The sequence below is a fragment of the Ochotona curzoniae genome, unplaced genomic scaffold, assembly GCF_017591425.1.
Source record: "Ochotona curzoniae isolate NIBS_2020 unplaced genomic scaffold, NIBS_Ocur_1.0 contig_3819, whole genome shotgun sequence".
In the NCBI taxonomy this organism is placed as follows: Eukaryota; Metazoa; Chordata; class Mammalia; order Lagomorpha; family Ochotonidae; genus Ochotona; species Ochotona curzoniae.
The window spans coordinates 394,794-412,907 of NW_024466004.1; the positions used below are offsets into that span (position 1 = coordinate 394,794).

At 55.8% G+C, this 18,114-nt stretch overlaps 1 protein-coding gene across 2 annotated transcripts in view; it reads left to right on the top strand.

The window, feature by feature from the left end:
* Positions 1–18,114, top strand: part of ITPR3 (inositol 1,4,5-trisphosphate receptor type 3) — a 58,456-nt gene that overhangs the window by 2,442 nt on the left and 37,900 nt on the right. For both annotated transcript variants that reach the window (XM_040983203.1, XM_040983204.1), the window contains exon 2: positions 11,134–11,204. In XM_040983203.1, the coding sequence (XP_040839137.1) occupies positions 11,134–11,204 (71 nt within the window). The remainder of the gene's footprint in view (positions 1–11,133; positions 11,205–18,114) is intronic.

Below are 18,114 nucleotides of genomic sequence, written 5' to 3' on the forward strand. Positions count from 1 at the left end.
CTCTCTCTCCCTGGATGATTGGAGTTCTGGAGTTGGCCGATTTGGTTGAATTCCCTGGGCTGGTCCAGCGCCCAGTAAATTAATTTATTGAAGGCCAGACTGGGGTAGCCTTGGTGGGCAGAGGGGGCTGGGGCATCTGGGGAGAAGGATAGAGGGGACATGGAAAGGGAGGGGCCTGGAACGGCCTTCAGATCCTCGCTGGAGCTGTTGAAGGCCAAGTAGAGGGTTCCTTGGAGTCTCCCATGTAGTGAGCGTTCCCCATGCAGATTGTACATTAACTCTGGCTCGGGAGGAGGGGTGGGGGCTGGGAAGGGATCCCCAGTGGGTGGAGACTGCTGGCCGCAATGGAGAGCAGGCCCATGCCTGTTCTTGGCAGCAGAGTGTGGCCAGCAGCCCTGTCTTACCCTGCATCCTGGGTGGAGGCGGCAGAGGCCAGGGCTCTGGCTGCTGACTGGGGCCAGCAGAAGGGACAGGGTTTCTGCTGGCTGCAGTCCAGGAACTGAGGGGAGCAGCTGCAGGTGATGAGTGGACCCTGGCAGTATCTCATGCCTGCTTCCTGGAAGATCTCTTCTGAGGCCTGAATACCTGGGTCATGTGAGGGTCAGAAGGGACCCCACCTCTCGCCCGCCCATAGCTTCCTGTGCACTTCCCAGCCCAACCTGCTCTACCATGGTGATGAGCCCAGGGCAGGGTTGGTGGTGGGGGAGGGTTGATGGTGTAGCATCCCTTGGGTCAGGGGTCTCTGGGGCACAGTTCTGGGTCTCATGGCTCCTTCCACCTGGCAGCTGGGCATTTTGGACTAGGTTCTGCCTTCTCACAGGATGTTCCTGCCAGCCTGTGTATTCTTGGCCAGAGCTGGGCTTATCTGAAACCAGGAGCTAGGAGCTTTTCTGAGTCTCCCATGTGGGTGCGGAGGCCCAAGTGCTTGGGCCATCTTCCTCTGCTTTCCCAGGCCTCAAGCAGAGAGCTGTCTTGGAAGTGGAGTGGCTGGTACTTGAACCAGCGTTCACTAGGATACTGGTGCCTCAGGTGGAAGCATGGCAGATTATGCCATGGCACTGGTCTCACCCCAGATGATCTTAACTGCACATCTGTGCTAGAGTTCCTGCTCTGAGGCCTTCCCAGGCAGTGAGGACACCTGCCTGCGGGGTGGACACTGACAATTCATCTCTTTGCCCTCATTAGACTTCGTTAAGTCACTCAGCAAACATTGACTGTGGGTACCTGCTGTATGCCAGATGCTGCTGTAGGCACTGGAGAATCATGGGCAGTGGTGACCGAGTTCCTGGAGGTGTGTGCTGGTCTAGGGGACGTGCCAGGACCCCTGTGGCTGCAGGAGGGGCTGCCCCTTCCCTGTGGAGCGCAGTACGGGTGTGCTGCAGGCTTGCCCGGGCCTTCCTTGCCTTTTGATTTCACTGGCATGAGATGTTCACTTCTGCATCTCTAGGCAGGGGCTTGGTCTCAGTTCACCCACTCCATGCAACTTTTTAAAATGTTTTTTAATTATTTAAAATTATAAATGTTTGGCCTGGCACTTGTTGGCTCAATGTCAGTCCTTGCCATATGGGCTCCGGTTTGTGTCCTGGCTGCTCTACTTCTGATCCAGCTCCCTGCTTGTGGCCTGGGAAAGCAGTAGAGGATGGCCCAAAGCCTTGGGATCCTGCACCTACATGGGAGACCTGGAAGAAGCTCCTGGCTCCTGACATTGGATAGGCTCAACTCCGGACATTTGGAGCTGCTTGGGAAGTGAACCAACGGATAGAAGATCTTTCTCTCTGTCTCTCCTTTTCTCTATAGTTCTGCCTTTCCGATAAAAATAATTAAATCTTAAAAAAATATATAGCACTGTTTAAGAAAAAGAAGATAAATATTCCATGGAGAAAACTTGGCTTGAAGTCTTCTGTGGCGTCTGCTAATGCTGTGTAAGCTTGCCAGTCTGTCACATGCACAGGTAGACACTTGCTCGTGACATGAGCCCTCCCTGCGGCTTGGGGCCCTGGGCACAGCGGTCTCTTGTTCCCCAGGCCCACTGGCTGTGCCTTCCTTACTGCTATGCAGCAGCCAGGCGGTTCCTAAGCTTTTGCAGGTTCCAGACTGTGCACACCTGAGCACTTGGGCAATTATCCTTTCGGCATTAACTTCCAGAAAGAGACAGCTGAGCCAAGCAAGGGTCCTGGCGCTCTCACTCCTGGGGCAGTGAGTGGTGACAGAACCCAGGCGACACGGGGTCACTTTGTGTCACGTCCCTGGAACTTGGGCCTGTGGTCACTTTTGAGCAGTGTGGGGATGTGATAAGGATGGGGTGACATGGGCAGGTGGCAGGCTGAGGACAGACCCAGCCTTGGGCTTCTACCCTGGGACTGCAGGGTCTCAGGTTGCATAGGGCTCTTGGGCCTCCCAGATTGCTGCCAAAGTCACCTGTGTACACTTTGCCCAGCCTGCATTCCTGACCTCTGCCTCCTCCCTGAGTTGGGCTGTGTGGGGTGCTGGCTTAGGATGGGGGTGGGAAGGAACCAACTTTTCTGCTCTCAGTTTAGAGGGAGTCTCTGTGTTTTGGTGTCTCCCGTCTCCCGCCCCCCCATGTGTGCCTGGGGTCCTGACATCACCTCTTGTTGGCGAGGGGCGGAGCTCTCCCACAGAGTAAGAGAAGAAGCCAGGAGTCCTGGAAGAGGGGAGGAGAGCAAAGCCCAGCTCTCCAACAGCTTCATGGAGGCCTGCGTGTGCTCCAGGCCCCCCCTGTAGTGTGGCAGGCTGGTGTGTACTTGCTGTCACAGTCTTCTGCAGCCAGGAGGGGCTGGGATCAGGTAACAGAGGTCTGAAGAGAGGAGGGCATAAGGCCTTTTGGATCTGAGAGAAGAGATGAGGCTGGGGAGTCCACCTAGTGAGCCCAGGGGGTGGGCTGGGGAGGGCCTTGCTGGGACTGTGTTGGGGAACGGGGTTCCACCTGGGGAGGCGGATGGGAGGGACTTGCCCCATGGGTTTGAGCGAGGGAACACTGTGGGTGTCTCCTGACCAACAGGTGGGCGGTAGCAGAAGGGGCAGCAAACACAAATCTCAGCCCAGGGACAGCTGCAGGTGCCCGAGGCGGACACCTGTGCCTATTTGCTTAGCAAATCCGCTCCTCATCACAGGGTTGGTGGCTGCTGCCCCTCCCCCGGCGCACTGCAGCAGAGCCTGTGTCAGAGTCCCAGAGTTAATGACAGGGTCCTTGCAAGCCGCAGGAGGAAAATGAGGTCTGTGTCCCAGACGTGGCTGCCATGGTTGCCAGAACCTTCATGTCTATTGGGGTCAGGTTAATTTGTGTGTGTGTGTGTGTGATTTCATTCTTCCTGAGGTTCTCTGAGCCAGGAGCTCCCTGTCCTTTCTTAGCCCCACAGGCCTCTGAAGTCATGGGCTGTGTTTGGGTTCAAGCCCCATGTGTTCTGTACACCGCCTGGCCTTTGGGGTGGCACAGGTGGATCCTTGAGGGGAGCCAAGAGCCTCTTCTGGATGTCCCATGTGAGTGCAGGGTCCCAAGGGTTTTCTTGCTTTTCCAGGCCATAAGCAGGGAACAGGATGGGAAGTGGAGCAGCTGGGACATGAACTAATGCCCATATGGGATCCTGGCACTTGCATGGGGAGGGTTAGTCAGTTGAGCCATCATGCTGGCCGGCCAAATGTCTAATGAACTAAGGGACTTCAGCCAGTTAATCCAGGTTCCTCTCCCAACACTCTGTCTCATCCTTACCTTGGGCATCTATGTGCCAGTCCATCCCAGTGTTCTCACAGTGCCTGCCGTTGGGAGTGGCCTTCCCCGAAGCTGGCCTAGATCTTTGGGTGGTGGCCAGTGACCCGAGCTGGCAGGCAGGGGCTGTGCCATCCGTTGACTTTCACAGCTGCATCAGGGTCCCTTGGTGGGGGGCAGGAGGGTTCTCCAGGCTGTGGCACCCTCTCCCCTGGCTGCCCCGATGGTGGTTAGGCTGGAAGGTGCCAGTTTGGATTCAGACTCCTTTAGTAGGCACCTGCCCCACTTTTTTTTTCAGGTTCCCTTCTTCCTCCTCCTTATCTAATCTTTGCAGGCGGCACTGACTCGCCCACTTGCCTTTTCCTCAGGGCTTCCACCTGGGTCTCAAAGTCCACTCCAGGCAGGCAGGGAGGGGATGGCCACCCAGAGGCTGGGATGGCCACCCAGAGGCTGGGATGCCGCTGTCCTCAACACCGAGGTCTTGGGCACAGATCCTGTGCATCTTTCAGGAGCAGCACCCTCCTCCACATTCTTCTAGTTCCTCTAAAGTCCAGCATGTCCCTGCCCACAGGCTCTGGCCTGCCCCACCCCCCTCGCCTCTCTAATGATGCTCCCTTGGGGCCTTACAAGGCCTGCTGGTCTTGCAGTACCCAGAGGATGGAAGACTCACAGCAAGGGCTGGCCTCTGGTGGGTGACAGCTAAAGTAGAGTAGCAGCTGGGGCTCATGTGTGCATGCAGGACCCCCAGCTAGGGCAGGGGACACAGGTCCAGCACAGACAGATGGCTCCAAGTCAGGCTTTGTTGCAGAGGGGGAGACCTGACCAGCTGCCAAGATCACATCAGTGTACCTGCGCCCCAGAGCGGAAAGGCTCTGCAGCAGGGAGCGGACTGCTGATGCCAAAGGGATGTAGCCCCGACACACTGGAAGGTCAGGTGTGCTCATGAGGCTGTGGCAGGGATTCCACCTCCCTGGAAAGGAAGGGTTGGGGGCTCTGCAGACAGCTCGGTGGCCCCCTGGAGGTGTCATTAGACCTCTCCCCGGTCTAGGGGCCCAAGGACCTCGGGGATACACAGCTCCAGAGAGGGGGTGAAGCATGCACCATTTGTCCCTCAGAGAGCCCCGCTCCGGTTACCGTGCCAGGGGTGTGCACCTGGAGTGACACCTGTGGTTGGTCCTAGTTTAATAAACACAGGTGCTCTCCAGGACCCCTCCTCTCCACGACCCCCTCCTCCTCTCGCGGCTGCCTGCGGAGCCCAGGAAGGGAGGGAAGCGCAGGCCGCACCGCACGTCCTGGCCCGTCCCGGCGCGCTGGCGGAGGCGCAGCGTCGCACAGGCCGGGCGAGGCCGAGCTCGCCCGCGCTCGGCCACACGTGGGGTGGCGAGTTTCGCTGGGCGGCGGGGGCGGGCAGGGTGGGGCCGGGGCGGGGGGAGCAGGAGCAGGACCGGGAGCCCCCGCCCGGCTCCATGCGCCCCAAGACGCTTGGCAGTCCCGACCTCACCCTTCAAGGCTCCTCACCTGTCTGGCGCCCTGGCCCTGGGGCCTCCCCCGGGCTCCTGATGGTTCCCAGCCCATCTGATAAGGGCTTTCCACCCTGCCCCGCCCCCCAGACTGCTAAATCGTAGGGAGTTCCCGTCCTGACCGAATTCCCCAATTCCTTTGAAGGAATGGGGTAGGAGGCTACGCAGGCCTGTAGTCAGACTGTCCCAGGGCCACGTGGCTACGCGTGTTGTCAGTCACGGGGAGGCAGAAGGAGGGAGCAGCATGGTGTCTCACCTTAGGGTCCTGGGCACAAGCCGGGTCCCACACCCAGGGGAAGCTCTCTTGCCCCTGGTTTTCACTGCCTGGCTCTCCAGGAGGCCGGCCCCCGCTGCCTTCATCCCCAACGCCCCCAGCACCTGCTAATCTGTATCTGGCTTCTGGATTCTCGGCTACAGCCCAGGCTGCTTCCAAGCTTGCTTCTGGAGCAAGCTCCCCTCCAGGGTAGTCCTCCTGACCTTGAGTGGTTTCCTTTGCTCTCCCACCTGGGATGGAGGGCAGGGGGCACGGGGAGTTCCTCCAGACGCTGTGTAACTGGGATCCACAGCTGTGCTGTGAAATAGGATGTCACATTAGCAGGACTCCTTCCTGCCCGGGTACCCAGACGGGGCGGGGGGGGGGGGGTTCGAGTCCTTGGATTGGGGTCTTTGAGGCCACCTGTTTGTGCCTCCCCCCACCCCAAATCCTGGTGTGCTGATCAGGACAGGGACTGAGGGCCCTACCTCAGCCTCAGCTGTCCTGTGGCCCCAGCACCTCTGGCAGGTACTGGCCCATGCCTGTTCCCCTCCTCCATGACAGTTTGCCCACCACCAATATTCATTTGGTGCTGTGGTTAAGATGCTGTCTGGGACACCTGCGTTGCACATCGGAGTGCCTGTCCAGTTCTGATTCTGGCTTCCTGCTCATGGAAACCCCAGGATGTAGTGGGGGTGGGGCCTTGCTCCCCAGCTTGGTTCAACCCTGGGCTTTGTTAGCCATTTAGGAAGTAAATCAGCAGCCTGTATATTTATCTCTCTGCTTTGCTTTCCTTCTTTTAAAAAAAGTATTTGTGACTTTTTACATTGAAGATTTTATTTAAAATATTTATTTTTATTTGAAGGGGAGAGTTGTAGAGAGAAGGAGAGACAGAAAGAAAGATCTTCCATCACTCCCCAAATGGCTATAATAGCCAAAGATGAATTGATCTGAAACCAGGAGCCCATAGCTTCTTCCATGTCTCCCATGTGGGTACAGGGGCCCAAGGACTCGAGCCTTCCTCCATAGCTTTCCCAGCCCTTTAGCGAGGTACTGGATTAGAAGTGGTGCAGCCGGGACTTGAACCAGCATCCATACAGGATGCCAGCACTGCAGGCAGAGGCTTAGCCTACTATGCCAAGGCATTAGCTTCTCTGCTTTTTTTTTTTCCTCTGCTTTTCAAATACACAAATCAAACATATATTTTAAAAGAATTTCTTTGCTGCATCCCCTCCTCTCAGGGCTTTGCTCAGAGACAACTGTCTGATCTCGCTCACTGATGTCTTACAGGAGGGTCGATGAATTATTCAAGACTCTGAACGGCTGCTGCTTCCTTTTATACCTCTCTGATTGGCCAAACCCTGACTTCCCTCTTCTTTCAGTTCAGACAAAACACACAGCAGCACCCTGGCCGACTGCTGAGGCCGTGACTGACCTTCCGAGGCGGTTCTTCCACTCCTTCCGGTGGGGACCTTATCTTTTGCTTCTCTGTGCTTCCTCCTGCAGCCAGTGGCACAAGTTAATTCAGGCACTCAGGGTGTGTTGTGCATGTGCTGGCTCCACACCGGGCAATGGTACGGTGGGGAGCAAAAAACATACACATGGGTGTCCTCATGGGTGGGGGTGAGGGTCCCAGTGAACCAGGTAAACAAGACATGCAGCCAGCAGGTGTTGTGCATGGGAGGGAGAACGGGTCACGGCAGCCGAGGTCTGCAGGAGGCAAGGGTGGCCCGAGCACAGAGCTCCCAGCAGAGGGAAGTGGCCTGGGAGACTTGAGGGCCGGGAGGGGGTCTGTGCAGTTGGGGCGGAGCAGGTCAGGGGAGGCAGGAGGAGGTGAGGGTGGAGAGAGGGGAGGTAGAGTCCCAGGCTGCTGTGCGTTCCTTGGCTTTGCTCTGACGTGGGGCATTTGGAGGGTTCTGATTTGACTGAAGGACTCCACTGTGTGGGGACTGTGGAGGAGGCAGTTTGTGGAGGTAGAAGGTGAAGGTGAAGTAGGTGGGGCCCAGAGCAGCTGGAGGCAAAGGGTCCCGCAGAGTTAGAATGCGCCTGCATCTGGAAGCAGCTCTCCTGGGACTCCGACAAATGTGGTATGAGTGAAGGAAGAAATTAGGGGTTGACCCCAGGTCTTTGGCTCAAGCTACAGGAAAGATGGAGCTGCTGTCTGCTCAGATGGGGAGACTTTGACAGGAGCAAAGGGTCCAGCACTGTGGCATGACACGGTAAACTACCACCTGCAGTGGGCATCCTATGTAAATGTTGGTTCAAGTCCTGGCTGCTCCACTTCCAATTCAGCTCTCTGCTAGTGCACCTGGGACAGTAGCAGAAGATGGTGCAACTGCCAGGGCCCCTGCTACCCACGTGGGAGACCGGAGTGGAGCTCCTGGCTCCTGACTTTGACCTGGTTCAGCCTTGGCCATTGCAGCCATTCAGGCAATGAACCAGTGGATGGAAGATCTTTCTCTCTGTAACTGTGCATGCTAAGGTTTTGTGTTGTTGGTTTTTTTTAAAGGCAAATTCTTTAAAAATGCTTAGATTTAAAGAATAAGTTTTATTTATTTGAAAAGCAGACAGAGAGACAGAGGCAGAGCTCTCCCCTAGGTTGGTTTATTTCCCAAATGCCCATAATGGCCAGGGCAGGGCCATGCTGAAGTCAGGCAGATCCTGGAACTCACCTGGGATTTGCAGCGGAGGACCCAAATACTTGAATTGTCACCTGCTGCCCTTCAGGATGTGCCTCCTCAAAAAGCCAGAGTGGAATGCAGAGCCAGGACTCAAACCCAGGCTCTCAGTGTGGAATGTGTGTATCCCACGTGGGGTCCTAGCACTGCACCACGTGGTTTTGAGATGCTTGTGGGTTTCCTAGCAGAGTAGGCAGTCAGATCTCCAAGTCTGGGGCCTCAGGGCAAGCGAGCCTGGGTGCGGAACAAGAGTTATCCAGGATGGATTCCTTGTGCTTCTGAAGAGCCCCACGTGTGGCCAAGTAGCCCAAGGACGTGAGTGCAGATGGAGAAGGGAAGAAGGTCAAGGATGAACTCCTGCAGCAGGCTGGGGGAGTGTGTGTGTGTGTGGGGGGGGCGGGGGCAAGGTGAGGGCCTGGCATTGCAAAGTGCTCCAGGCTCCTGCTCTATGGCTGCCTGGCTCCACAGCCCAGCTGGGCAGATTGTTCCGCCTCTGCCTGCTCTGCTTTCTCTGCCTGTCAAATGGCAACAGTAACAAGCAGACTGAGATCGTGAATAGCAATCTGCAGAAACATCAGGCTGCTCCCCCTGCTCTGGCCACGCCCGTCTGTCATTGGGGTCTGACACTGTCTGTGTGTGGAGCAAGGTCCAATCCTGCAGGTTGGGGGCCTGGTAAGGGGACAGGGAGCTGAGCTCTGTGTGGTCACCAAGCCATCTTGTCCTTTGAGGTTTTGCATGGAAGTACCGGCGGATGTGGTTAGACTCATCCCTCAGGTCAGCCTGCAGTCCCCTCCTCTGTCCCAGAGGAAGTTCCAGTGGGGCTAGAAGTCTCACCTCTGAGCCCGTGGTCAGTTCCTCTGGCAACCCCACTCATCTTAAAGGGCTTCCGAAAGTCACCTGATCAATAGGAGTTCATGAACATAAATTCAGGAGTGGGGTCTGGCACGGTAACCTAGTGGCTAAAGTCCTCACCTTGCATGCGTCTGGATCCTATATGGACATTAGTTCGTGTCCTGGCTGCTCCACTTCCCATCCAACTCCCTGCTTGTGGTCTGGGAAAGCAGTCAAGGATGGCCCAAAGCCTTGGGACCCTGCACCCACGTGGGAGATCCGGAAGAGCTCTTGGCTCCTGGCTTCGGATCAGCGCAGCTCCATCCATTGCTGTCATTGTGGAGTGAATCAGTGGATGAAAGATTTTTCTCTCCCTCTCCGTAAATCTACCTTTCCAATAACAACAAATAAACCTCAAAAAAAAAAAAAATTCAGGTGTGTTTGAGAGGACCTTGCAATTCATCCTGCATCACCTTTACTGTTCTGGAGCTATGTGGACAAACATCCACATTTTGTAGCAGAAGACGCTCTTGTTGCTGTCAGCCCTCAGCAGACACCAGTATGGGAGGAGCTGGGATGAAGACCAAGGACCTGTTTGTTGCTGTGTCACGGGGCTGCATGGGTGCTCAGCGCCAGTGGATTCCCATTGCAGGGGCCGGGGTCCTGACCTGTGCAGGCCTAGCAGGCAGAGAGCAGATGCTGGGGCGGCCAGGACCAGGGCCCCTGGGGAAGCATGCAGGATGCATCCCTGTGAAGAGACCACACTGGCTCTGGAAGGCTTCCTTTATTTATTTTTACAGGGCTTATTTATTTATTTAAAAGCAGTCGCACACAGAGAAAGACAGCTTCCATTCACTAGTTTACTCCCGAGTAGCCAGGGCTGAGCCACGCTGAGTTCAGGAGCCGGGGACTCCATCTGGGTCTGCTATGTGGATGGCAGGGGGCACCCGTTGCTAGCTCTCCAGGCAGGAAGTTGGGTTGGAAGTGGAGCAGGTAGGACTTGAACAGGCTCTGCAATCTGGCGAGAAGCTGTCCCAAGCTGTGGCTTACTGCCTTGAGGAAGACTTTGGAGGCCGGTGTGCGGAAGGAGGCTGTCTACCAGCCTGGGGTACCCCAGGGGCCAAAGAAGGGAGCAGAGATCAAGGCAGTAGGGGGGTTGCCAGGGTCTCTCAGGATCAGCCAGGAAACTGGAAGGCCAATGACAAGGTAGGGAGAGACCAGAGCCAGCCCGTGGAGGGGAGGTGCAAGGGGAGCCTGGGCTTCCGGCGTCAACGCTGCATCCTTCAGGCCCGTGGTTCAGTCCCTCCCCTCCCCGCTCCGTGCTGTGTGAAGCAGCACTGGGGGTAGTGCTCTGCTCAGAAGTGGGTGAGAATGTACCAGAAGCAGCAGGTGGCAAATGAAATGACCCTTGAAATGGCAGGTGATGGCCAGCGTTTCACCGCAGGGGCTTGTGGCATGGGAGACTTTTAAACACAGGAATGGGGTGGAGAGGGGCAAGGCTGGGGGGAGGGAGAGGAATGTGGGTGGATGGATGGATGTGCAGATGGGAAGGTGAACAGTGGGGACTGAGTGAATGACTTCCCAAGATGCGGGATCAGCTGCAACCCTGGCTGCATGGAGCGTGGGGAATTTCAGACCCTAGGGCAGCCAGAGGGCAGAGTGTGGCACAGGGCCTGCCAGACTGGGCAGCCCTGGTCCTGTCCCATGACACTCGGAGACTCACACTCCGAAGTGTGTGTTAAGTGTGTCTTACTTGTGTCTTGTCGCGCACCTTGTGCTTCTCAGCGTTTTCCTCTTTCTCACTGTGCCCTCCCTTGCTCTAAGTGGCCCACTCTGTTCAGCCCCTGCTATGTTTCCTGCCCTCTTTCATTGAGGGCAGCATCTGCGGCGTGCATGGCCCTACCGCACAGTGCATCTTTGGGTTGGGGTCTTTTTTCCACCCCTGCCTCGAGAGACTTGGCCGTGAACATGCCTGGGGCCGGGGCGGAATCTTGGTGGCTGAGGGCCTTGCCTGTGATGGAGGACATTTCCAGGGGCCTTCCCTGTGCTTTGGACCTCCTGCTGAGGGAGGGATGCCAAGGGGCTGTGGGCCTTTATTCTGTGCTGACTGAGAGCTTTGTCCCCTAGGCTGGTGGATGACCGCTGTGTGGTGGAGCCTGCTGCCGGGGACCTGGACAATCCCCCGAAGAAGTTTCGAGGTGAGACCTGGGCCTGCAGCCCAAGCCCTTCCCAGCTCTCTGGTGACTGCTGGGTCTGGGCCAGCATTTATTTGACCTCGTTCAGACCTGGTGGCCTGGCCGGAGCTTTCCTGTAGCTCCTCACTCTGCTGTCTGGACCCCCTCAGCCTGCATGATGTACCCATCCTTCTCAGGGCATGCCCCACTGCTGGCTGCTCCAGCCGGGGCTTTCCCTGTTGGAGGGAAGCAGAATTTCTGCAGGCCTCGGGGGCTTGGGGAGAACTCTGTGCCTCAGTGTTCCCATCCCTAAGAGGCTTGGCCCTGGTGCTTGCCCGCTGTGTGGCTGGGCCAGCGCTCTCCAGGGCCGGTGGGCCCCTTGGCCCTGCCTGTAGGCTGGACAGTCCCTGGCAGTCCTGGGGCTGTGCCTGGTTAAAGTGTTACTGTTGTGGTCACCGGTGAGTGGCAGGACAGACAGCTGGACAGGAAGTGGGCAGGGAACATGCCATCAGGCTGGCTGAGATTGTTTTGTCAGGTCGGTGGCACTTAATGACAGCCTTATAGCGCCCTTGGTGGCTGCCAGGGTCCTTGCTGTCGGGCAGGGTGTGGGAGTAAGGGTTCCTCTCGCCTGCACATGGCCCCCCTACACTGAGTTGGGTTTTAGCCTTGTGGTTCCAGGGGTTCCTTGCTTGGGCGCATAGCTCTGGCCATGCTTGCCCCTGGCTCCCTGAGCTCCCTGAAGGTGGGTGGTGGCTGGGGGCTGGGGGCCTGGATGTCTTCCAGAGCCAGAAGCTATTCACGGAGGGCAGGCTGCTGCTCTGACTGAGGAGTTATGAGGCGAGAACGGGTAGGACCAGCATGTGGCACGGCAGGCTAATCCTCTGCCTTGTGGCACTGGTGTTCCATAGGGGCACTGGCTACCTGTACTACCTGTTACACTTCTGATCCAGCTCCCTGCTTGTGGACTGGGAAATCAGGGGAGGATGGCCCCTGTCCTTGGCACCCATGTGGGAGATGGAGCTTTGGACTGGCTTTGGACTGGCCCAGCTCTGGCCATATTGGCTGTTTGGGGAGTGAACCGACAGATGAAAGATCTTTATTTCTCTTCTCTATAAAATCTGCTTTTTAAGGGCCCGGCGCAATAGAGTAGTGGTTGAAGTCCTCACCTTGAAGTGCTGGGATCCCATATGGGCATTGGTTCTAATCCTGGCAGCCCCACTTCCCATCCAGCTCCCTGCCTGTGGCCTGGAAAAGCAGTCGAGGACAGCCCAAAGCTTTGGGACCCTGCACCGGAAGAAGCTCCTGGCTCCTGGCTTCGGATTGGCTCAGCTCCAGCCATTGCGGCTGCTTGGGGAGTGAACCATAAAACAGAAGCTCTTCCTCTCTATCTCTCCTCCTCTCTGTATACATATGCCTTCCCAATAAAAATAAATAAATCTTAAAATAAAATAAAATAAATCTGCTTTTTATTTTTTTTAAAGATTTATTTATTTTTATCACAAATCCAGATATACAGAGAGGAAGAGCTTCTGTCCAATGATTCACTCCCCAAGTGACTGCAACAGCCAATCCGAAGCCAGGAGCCAGGAACTTCCTCCAGGTCTCCCACGTGGGTGCAGGGTCCCAAGGCCTTGGTCCATACTCGACTGTTCTCCCAGGCCACAATCAGGGAGCTGGATGGGAAGTAGAGCTGCCGGGTTTAGAACTGGAGCCCATATGGGATCCTGGCACGTTCAAGGCAAGGTCTTTAGCTGCTAGGCCATGGCGCCGGGCCCTAAATCTGCTTTTAAAATAAGAATAAATAAATTTAAAACAAATGTAAAAGAGACGGGTGAGGGTCCCCAGGGTGGGCCTGCCTGGACACGGAGGGCGTTGGCACAGGGCAGGAGAAGGTTTTGTGTGGAGGTGTGCAGTCAGTGCTGTGGGGTGACAGGCTGGTGACAGGAGGTGGGTGTGGCAAGGCAAGATCTGTCCCAGGCTTCTGGTAGTCAGAGTTTGGGGCCAATTTGGACAACAAAAAAGCCACTCAGCAGAACAAAGCATCTTTTGACTTCACGCCCTTCCTCCCTGGTGCTCCTCCCCACGCCCCCTCGGCTCTGAGGCTCCCTGTCCATGATCCCTGGGCCTCCCATGATGCCCCTGCCCCCACGACCTCGGCTGGGCCCAGCCGGCTGAATGAAATAGAGCTGAGGCATTCAGACGCCAGCCGCCACCCCCCTTTAACACCCCTCCCCCCCGGGTTCTGGCCCTCAGGAGGCTGGCAGAGCCCTAGCACACTCCCTGGGGCCCCACCCAGCCCGGTAAGAACCTGTAGCGTCTGCTGTCTGGGTGCGAGTTGGAGCATTGGTGCTTGGGCCAGGGAGACGAACGGCAGCCTTGTCAGTTTTGACACTGACGTGGGAGGAGGATCTTGGCTGGGCAGTGCGCCTTCGCGGTGCAGACATCCCTGCAGACAACCCTGGCCCTGGAGGGCGTGGCCAGGGCGGTTGTGGAGCTCTGAAGGTGCTTTGCAGGTTGGCTGGGAGGAGCAGGAGAGTGGACTGGAGGTGACTTTGTGCTGAGTCCCTCAGGGACGCTCTCCTGGACGCACTTTCTCTGCCACACTGCCCTGCCGCCTTCACCTTCACCTGCTGCCTCTGGAGGTGCCCTGGTAGGGCTGGGCCAGTCTGGCAAAGCTTCCGCCCACCCCTGCTGGGCCCCTCCCTGTGGTTTCAGCCGCCTTCCCAGGCTTCCCAAGCCCCGCCATGCTGGGGGAATTCTGTCTAGGCTTTAGGGAGTCTGTCCTGGGGAGGGCCTGGCTCCTGGCGGCTCTCTGTGTGCAGCAGTCCGAGCCCACATTGCTGTGACTGCTGTGGGTCCTGCGTGCTGGCTGCGGCAGGGGCCCTCTCTAATCCCCTCCCTCCATTGCCCTTTCCACTGGGGCCAGAGACAACCCGATGTCAAAACACGTAGGCTGGCGTGTGTTAGCAGGAAGCTAAATGGCAAGCCAGACAGAGGGGCCTCCTTCATGCCTTTTTTTTTTAAGAGGACTTATTTTATTTGAAAGGCAGAGTTAAAAGAGAGAGGGAGAGACAGAGATCTTCCATCTGCTGGTTTACTCCCCAAATGGTTGAAACTAGGAGCCAGGAGCTTCATCTGTGTCCCCTACATGGGTACATGGCTTGGTAAATTGGAATTGGAGCAGCTAGGATTTGAACCAGCGGTCATATAGGATGCCAGCCAGTGACTGCTATGCCACAGCACTGGCTTCTTCTTTTTCTTTTTAAGATTTATTTTATTTTTATTGGAAAGTCAGATATACAGAGAGGAGGAGAGACAGAGAGGAAGATCTTCCATCTGATGATTCACTCCCCATGTGACCGCAACGGCTGGTGCTGCGCTGACCCGAAGCCAGGAATCAGGAGGTTTTTCCAGGTCTCCCATGTGAGTGCAAGGTCCCTAGACTTTGGGCCATCCTCGACTGCTTTCTCAGGCCACAAGCAGGGAGCTTAATGGAAAGTGGAGTTGCCAGGATTAGAATCGGCACCCAAACGGGATCCTGGTGCGTTCAAGGCGAGATCTTTAGCTGCTAGGCCACCATGCCGGGCCCAGCACTGGCTCCTAAAGCCCACATCTTAGAGGCAGCCTTCTGCAACAGTGTCTGCGTGTGGCCCTTGCATGCTGCTTTTGGGATCCTCCCTCTGTTGGATGTGCTCTGGTACCTGTGGCGGATGGCTCTGTGCCGGTCTCCTGGGTGAGCAAGCTGTAGTGCCTGTACCTGTGCGGGCTCCTGCCTGCTGACAGTGCATCACTGTGTCACTGTGTGTCCCCTGGGGCTTGTGTGCAAGGCTTGACTCTCTAGCTTGCTCTGCGGGGTGGATGCGCCTGCCCGACTCTTGACCTGGGACCCCGCAGTCCTCTGCAGATCCTCTCAGGCTGCCGTGTCCCTGCCATCTTGGTTTGGGCGCAGCCGCAGGGTGTGACTAGGCATATCATGGTGGTTTTCATTCGTGCTTCTCAGATCCGCCCGAGGCTGGGCGCTTCTCAGATGTTTATTGGTCACGTAGGATGTGGTTCTTAACACTTTGACCCCTTCCTTTCGTGAAAGTGATTTACGCACAGGCTCTGGGATGAAGATCAAAGCCTGTTCCTCTTCCTTTACCTCTGGTCCCCCTCCCCAGGGACCCAAACTAGAGAACTTGGCAGGCCATTTCTTTGGAGGGGAGCTTGGCGCCCACCTATCCACCTGCCTCTCCACACAGCCCTTATGTCTCCTTGCTCCTTTATGTAAATACAGGTGCCATTCAGACCCCCCCACTTGGCACACGGGGGTGGCGTTCTGTGTGCTCTGAGTCCTGTGCTCATCTTTCCGTTACTGTAGGGACCTCAAACCTACAGCTTCCCTAAAACATTCCTGCTTCTGTTTCCTAGACAACCCTGTGAAGACAGGGTAACTGCAAAGTCCACACTTCTAAGATTTGAAAAAAGTGACTTTTTATTGGGGTAAAATACACACGTATCAAGCTTAGCACTGCAACCGCCTTCAGATGCACAGCTGAGTGGCATTCAGTGTGCCGGTCGCTTGTCGTTCTCCACTTGGAGAACTGACCTGCAAATTCACGAAACAGCAGCTCCCCCTCTCCCTCTTCCTGGCCACTGGAAACTGCTGTTCTTTATGTTTCTATGAATTCGCTCTAGATGCCTCCGAGAAACAGACTCATGCTGCATTTGTCTTTTTAAAACTGTATAAAGGGGGAGAGAGAGAGAGAATCTTCCCTTTGCTGCTTTGCTCCCCGTTCTCACAGAGCTAGGACTGGGCCAGGCTGAAGCCAGGAGTCAGAGCTGGCTGGCTCTCCCACGTGGATGGCAGGGATTCAAGAACTTGAGCCCTCGCTTGCTGTCCTCCAGGATGTATGTGCGTGGGAGGCTGGGCTAGAAGCAGAGCAGGTGCTCCGACACAGGCCCTCCCGGGACGCAGGCCTCCCAAGCCGGTGTTGAGCTGCCTTTGTCCTTTTGTTACTGGCTTCTTTCTCTTAGTATAATGTCCTCCAAGTTCTTCCAGCCTATATCACTGGTCAGAATTTCTCTCTCTCTCTCTTTTTAAAGATTTATTTATTTTTATTGCAAAGTCAGATATGCAGAGAGGAGGAGAGACAAAGAAGATCTTCTGTCTGCTAATTCGCTCCCCAAGTGGTTGTAATGGCTGGAGCTGAGCTGATCCAAAGCTAGGAACCAGGAGACAGGAGCTTCCTCCAGATTTCCCAGGTGGGTGCAGGGTCCCAGAGGTCCTGGGCCATCGTCAACTGCCTTCCCAGGTCACAAGCAGGGAGCCGAATGGAAAGTGGAATCGCTGGGACTAGAATCAACGCCCATATGGGAGCCTGATGCACGCAAGGTGAGGCCTTTAGCCACTGGGGTACTGCATCTGGCCTGGAATTTCTCTTTTCAAGAAGAGGTATATATCTCGGCACGATAGCCTAGTGGCTGAAGCCCTCCCCTTGCATCCGCTAGAATTGCATATGGGTACCAGTTTGTGTCCTGCTTGCTCCACTTCCCATCCAGCTCCCTGGTTGTGGCCTGGAAAACAGTAGAGGATGATCCAAAGCCTTGGGACCCTGTGCCCATGTGGGAGATGCAGAGGAAGCTCTTCACTCCTGACTTTAGATTCGCTCAGCGCTAGCCATCAGGGCCACTTGTGTAGTAAACCAGTGGACTAAGATCTTTTTCTCTCTCTCTTTATATCTGCCTTTCCAACAACAACAATAAAAAGAATCTTAAAAAGGAAGAAGATGTGAGGCCCAGCACAGTAGCCTAGCAGCTGAAGTCCTTGCCTTGCATGTGTCAGAATCACATATGGGCACTGGTTTGTGTTCCAGCGGTCCTGCTTCCCATCCAGCTCCCTGCTTGTAGCCTGGAAAAGCAGTTGAGGACGGCCCAAAGTCTTGGGACCCTGCACCTGTGTGGGAGACCCGGGAGAGGCTCCGGGCCCTGGCTTTGGATCGGCTCAGCTCTGGCCGCTTGGGGAGTGAATCAGCAGACAAAAGATCTTCCTCTCTGTTTCTCCTCCTCTCTGTATATCTGACTTTCCAGTAAAAATAAAAAGAAATAGAAATCTTAAAAAAAAAGAAAGAATATGCATAGTAATTGATTTTCATCTATTTGAAAAGCAAAGCAAGAGAGATAGAGAGGGAAGAGGAGGAGAGAGAATGAGAAGGAGTGACTCTTCCATCTGCTACTTCACTCCCCAATGTCTGCAGCAGCCAGGACTGGACAAGGCTGAATCTGGGAGCCTGGACCTGCTTCTGGGTCTCCCTTGTGGGTGCAGGGGCCTACGCACTTGAGCCGTCCTCTGCTGCATCCCAGGCACGTTAGCAGGGAGCTGGATGGGAAGTGGAGCAGCGGGACTTGAACTCACACTCAGCCACTCATGAGCAGCTGAAGCTGCTGCGCTGCCGAGCCTGCCCTAGAGTCTGTCGATCTTAGGAGTATGTGGATTCTGCTTCATGGCTGGGTGTGATTTGTTTCATCAGTCCTCCGTAGGGGTCCATCGTTCCTTTGGTGGACCCAAATCCGAGGTACCACCGCCCTCCTCCTGTGCTCCATACCCCGTCTCTCCCCAGCCATGGTAGGTGCATTTTTCCAGCATCAGGACCGCATCACCTCCACGTTCTCCTCTGTAGCTGCACAGATACCCCAGTGTGTGCCTGACAGGTGGTGTCTGTACATTGGAGACAATTGGAGGAGTTGCTGTGCACATTTTTGTGGCTATGTAGCTTGCTCTGGGCTCTGTCCCCAACAGTGACACTTTTCAACCTTTGTTGGTAGCCAGCTATCTATGATGGAAAATGGAGTGTGCTTGTATGTCTTTAAAATGCCTGTTTGGGGGCCTGGTGTCATGGCTTAATGGCTAAAGTCCTCACCTTGAACGCCCTGGGATCCCATATAGGCGCTGGTT